Source organism: Ipomoea nil, unplaced genomic scaffold (genome assembly GCF_001879475.1).
Source record: "Ipomoea nil cultivar Tokyo-kokei standard unplaced genomic scaffold, Asagao_1.1 scaffold2368, whole genome shotgun sequence".
Taxonomy (NCBI): domain Eukaryota; kingdom Viridiplantae; phylum Streptophyta; class Magnoliopsida; order Solanales; family Convolvulaceae; genus Ipomoea; species Ipomoea nil.
Window position 1 is genome coordinate 309639 of NW_017618796.1, and position 5271 is coordinate 314909.

The 5271-nt window shown below is 46.0% G+C and overlaps 1 protein-coding gene across 1 annotated transcript; it reads left to right on the forward strand.

Annotated features, from left to right (window-relative positions):
* The first annotated feature begins 1512 nt into the window (after window positions 1–1512).
* LOC109152096 lies at window positions 1513–2634 on the forward strand. The gene has a single exon (XM_019299672.1). The coding sequence runs from the start codon at window positions 1513–1515 to the stop codon at window positions 2632–2634; it is 1122 nt and encodes a 373-aa protein (XP_019155217.1).
* Window positions 2635–5271: the final 2637 nt, after the last annotated feature.

The window sequence follows — 5271 nt, forward strand, 5'->3', positions numbered from 1 at the left end:
CGTTGGGACACCACGGGGGTCGGGGAAACATCAAACGGGGAAGTCGAAACCCCAAAGCGGGGTTCAAACCAGCGGGTAGCCGGTGGGTGAGGGATCACCCGCCGGCGGAAGCAAATGCGGGCAGCGGGTGCCCGGCGGGCAGCTGCCCGCCCGCCGGCTGCCCGCTGCCGGCGTTGCCCAAGAATGCCGCGGGTAGGTGGCGGGTCCCCTAACCCCACCTACCCCCCACTGACTCTTTCATCACAGAAAAACGCCCCGGGAACCATTGTGGAACCCGAAACCATGCTTAGACACTTTACAACGCAATTAACGATCAACACGTAGACAATTAACGGATCAAATACAAGAAACGTACGGCACATAACCTATCATGTTTTTCTAACATAATCGACACCCCAAACATGCAATTTCCCACCCGATAAACCAAGAATGATATCATACGATACAACCTAGGGTTCTAATCACTTTTATACCAACAGGGATACGATTCGTCTTCTAATTACAGATTCGGTAAGAATATCACATAAGTATCAAGAACACCAACAAGAACATCAACCTAGGGTTCTAATTACTTCTATATCAACAAAAATACGGTTCGTCTTCTAATTACAAGATTCGGTACGAATAACACATAATCATCAAGAACGCCATACAATTATCCGGAACAACATATAATCATCAAGAACTCCACATAATCGTTAAGAACACCATAATTATCAAGAATCTCCCAATATCAAGATCACCCATGGAATTATCCCATTAATCATCAATAATAATATCACAAGTCATCAATACACAATAATATGGGGAAATCCTACGGGGGAAATCATAGCAATGAAAATAGGTTTTGTTGAGACATGGGTTACCTCTTAGCCTTAATTAATTCATTGGCTATGAAGAGTCTTTCTTTAAGCTTTCTTGCTTTCTTGATTTCTTCTAGGGGGATTCTTGGAGCTCTTTAGGGTGGTGGGCGTTATTCTTGTGGTGGGGGGTTTCTAGGTGCCTCTTAAGTCCCCTATTTATATATTTAGGAGTCCTAGTTAGGAACTAATATTATGGGCTTGCTAATTCTATTTCTTTTGGGACTAAGGATTGGGTTTAGGGATAAGGGCCCGTGGACTATGGTGGGCCTTTCCTAATTAATTATTGCGATTTAATTCTTCCTTTTGGGTAATTGATCAGATGATTTAATTGATCTTAGGGGTCGTAACACGGGGTGTTACACCCTGTTTTGTCTTCCGCTGTGTATGATGTTATGACTAGTTATCTGCATGTCTAAGGCTTAATTTAGCATGGAAATTAGGGGGGTGTTACAGTTGGTATCAGAGCCTAGGTTGATAAAGTCTTGACTTTTAAGTGGATAAGTGTGGTTTGAGACCTTAAGGTGACCATAACTATCTAAGTGTTTAAGTTTAGGATTTCTTAGGATGCGCGGTGCGTTGAGCGTTGTTTACAGTTGCTTGCTTGTTTGTTGTCTTGTTGGTAATCGTGTTGTTGTTGTAGAAGCTTGCGATGCCTCCTCGTCCTCGGGCGCGTACGCCAGAGACCCCGACGAATGAGCAGCTTGCGCAGAACCTCCAGCAGTTGACGCAGACGATGCAGACCCTTAGTGAGGCCTTGTTGCAGAATAACCATCCCGTGCCACCTCCTCAGCCTGCCGGGCATAGGGACATTGGGCGTCTCCTGTCGGGTCACAGGCCACCGACCTTTGCGGGTGAGGAAGACCCGGTTATCTTGGAAGAATGGATGAGGACGTTTGACAAGATCTTCTCGGTTGTCGGTTGTCCAGAAGAGCGAAGAGTAGAGCTTGCAACGTTCTACTTCTGTCTTGAGGCTGATTTATGGTGGATGCATGAGGGCCCAGCTTGCCTTGAGGAGCCTGAGTTTGGATGGACCGCTCTAACGGATGGGATGCGCGAGAGGTTTTATCCGGCACATGTTAGTGCTGCAATGTATGAGGAATTCCTTCATCTCCAGCAAGGATCTTTATCGGTGGTTGAGTACCACAAGAGGTTCCTAGAGCTTGAGCGTTTCGCCCGAATGCTTGTGCCTACGGAGCTCGCCATGGTTGAGAAGTTTGTAGCTGGCTTGAACTACGAGGCACGGAAGGCCCTAACCGTGAGTTGGCCGAGTTCTTTGAAGGAAGCATACCTGAGTGCCGCGGATCTGTACCGTGTTCAGCAGTTGCAGCGAGGATCTTATGAGCTTGCAATGAAAAGAACCGAGAGTGGAGGCTCTTCCAGCTTCAAGAAGCCTAAGCCGAGTTTCCAAGCTAAGAATGCATCATCTCCAACCCAAGGACCCAATCGAGCGGAGCATGGGAATCAAGTCAAGACGTTTGCTTGTCGTAGATGTCGGAAGCTGCATGCTGATCAGGACTGTCGTGGTCAAGCGTTCCGGTGTTTTCGTTGTGCAGACAGGGGTCACAAGGTCGCCGAGTGCCCTCAGCAAGCCAATCAATGGGCGTTGCCACCACCCCCAGGAGCCGGAGGAGCAGCAGGAGGTAGTTCTAGCCGTGGAGCAGCTGGGTCTAGGTCGTCAGGAAGGGTGTTCGTGATGGGACGATCGCAGCCAGAGAACGAGGGCTTGGTGGAGGAAGAGCTAGCAGGTAACCTTTTTGTAGCCTACCCTTGACTTTAGAACGCGTTTTGTTCTTGGCGCCTTCGTGTGTTACCTTGTTTTTCTTTGATTGTCTGTTGGAGTCGTTTCGTTATCCTTGTTATGTTTTCCTCTTTGGTGAATGATTCTTCTGGACCTAAGTGTAAGCCCTTCTTGATTAGTGATTCTTTTAGTCGGACGTTCAAGCATTTTCGTAGAGATAGTTGTTCACCCCTAAGATGAGTCATGCTTGGATTAAGTCCATAATTGTTGCACATGTACAAATTGTAACCTTTCCTTCTTGTGAGTTACTTAAAACTCTCCAAGCAATTCTTCGAATTTGGAATGGAAAATCCATAAAAATCCTTTCTTGTGAAGCCTAAAAGACAAATAGACTTTTATTTGAAAACCTTAAGTTTTGAACTTGGGTATATCATTTGTTAACCTAACCCTCTAACCACTTAAGCTAATTATGTTTCTTAAAACCTACCCAATTTTAATTCCATCTAAACCATAAATTCTCACTTTACCCAAATCCCCAAATTAAATCATCTTTTTCCAAATTTCTTCCCCAAATCCCTAAACCCCCAAATTCTTCTCTTCTTCTTTCCTCCCTTCCCCTACCCGTAGAGTTCAGCCGGGCCACCCCCCCTCCCACAACCCGTCACCACCCGCCCGGTCCCCGTCGCCGATCGAACCGCTGCCACCTATAGTCGCCGCCGCCACCTGCCGGAGCTCCCCGCCGAACAGCCGTGTCCACCGGAAAGCCGAGAGAGCAGCGAGAGAGTGAGAGGCAGCGAGAGTGAAGAAGAAAAAGAGGAGGAAAGCCTTGGGTCCTTTTTGTTGAGCTTTGGGTCATCTCCAACCATGCCTAGGATGTCAAGTTTGACAAGAAAAGTGGAATGGGTGGATACCCATTATCTCGTTCTTGAAGGTAAAGCTTTTGAGCCAGAATCGTTTTCTAGTTCCTTGTTGGATATGCTTAGATTTCAAGGTTTGTTGGATGGGTTTCTCTCCATAAGGGCCGAGACTTACCCCAGTTTGGTTAAAGAGTTTTATCGTCACATGGTTGTGACAAAGGATGGTGGTAAGCTTGAAGTCACATAAAAGGTGAGAGGTGTGAAAGTGGTTTTGTCTGAAAACAGGCTAGCTCAGGTTTTGAGTTTATCTGCTTCGGGTGTTGCTCAGTACAGTGGTAACTCGTGGATTAGTACGGATACCATGGGGTACTGGGACTATTTGAGTTATTTGTTGGGTCGCACGAGTGGTTTCACTCAAGCCTCGAGGCCGGAGAAGAAGTGGTTGTCCGCCGAACAAAGGATTTTGGTAATGCTTGTGTCAGATTGCTTGTTGCCCAATAACAACAAAAGTCGGTTGTTGGGGAAGTTGGAGTGCACCTTTGCTTTTTGCCTTAAGAATATGGTAAAGTTCAATCTGTCAGCTTTGATGTTGCAACATATGGTCTTCTGTCGTGACCACAACCGAAAGAGCCTACCGTATGGTATGGTGTTGAGTTGGATTCTTGTCAAGAAGGGTGTGAGCGTTGATGGTTGTATCCCGAAGACCGTTCGAAAAATGGTGTTGGATGCCATCAATTTGCGAAGTTGCAACTTGTTTCAGTTGGATGATGGTGATTACATCACGCTAGAAGAAGATGCTAAGAAGTGTCCCGAGGAAAGAGATGAGTTGGCTGTAGAGCTCGAGATTCCTGTTGGAAAGTTGGACCTTGCTGTCCAGAGTCTGGGAGGTGATGTAGAGGTCGAGGGTGAAGCGGACCAAGAAGAGGAAGTGGAAGCGCCAGAAGATGCCGAAGTTGAGGAAAGCGATCCGGAAAGCGAAGAGAACCGAAGGAGGAGGGAAGCCCGAACCAAGAGGGAGCACGATGCTATGACGCACGAGGAGCGTGTGGTCACCTTGCTACGTCAACAGAATCAGATGATCGAAGAAGGCTTCGCTTTCATGAAGACGCAGTTTGTTGCCGTTCACCAGATGCTAGACCAGATTGATGCCAGCTCAAGCCAAAGAGGAGGAAACGAAGAAGAGCCCGAAGAGAGCACCGACGAGTCAGAGAGCGAGTCGTTTTAGCTTAGTGTTGTGGTAACCTCGTTCACCCCTTTTTTTTCTTCTTTAGCTTGTGTTATCTTTTAGTTGTGTTACCGTTGCCTGTTGTTGTGGGTTGCTTCGTGTGTTTGTTTTGCTTGCTTGCTGGGTTGGTATGTTGGTTTAGTGGTTTCTGTTAGAAGTTATAGGTTCCTTGGTGGTTGGGTGGAAGTTGTTGGTTGTGGTTGGTTTAGAGTTTGTTATGCTCAATATCTCCATTGGTTAAATTCTTTCAATCCTTGTATCGATATACCTTCTTGCTTATGTTTGATACCTTTTGAATCCTTTGAGTTTTGACCAAATAAGGATGTTCTTGACACTCTTGTCACATTGTTGTTCCATTAAATCGTTTGATCTAATTCGTCGAACCCAAGCTTCAGGGATGAAGCTTCTTTGAAGGGGGAGAGGATGTGACACCCTGTAATCCAAATTCAATTAAGGGATTAATTAAGTAATTAATTCTAATCCAATTGATAATTTAATTCCTTAAATTCCTGAAAATTCAATAGTCGGGGACTAGTAATTAACTAGTCAACCCAAAGTCAAAAGTTGTACATAAAGCTTTGTGAGTTG

What these genes read in the sequence shown, in the direction of transcription:
- LOC109152096 (XM_019299672.1), top strand. Translation starts at nt 1,513, where the DNA reads ATGCCTCCTCGTCCTCGGGCGCGTACGCCAGAGACCCCGACGAATGAG.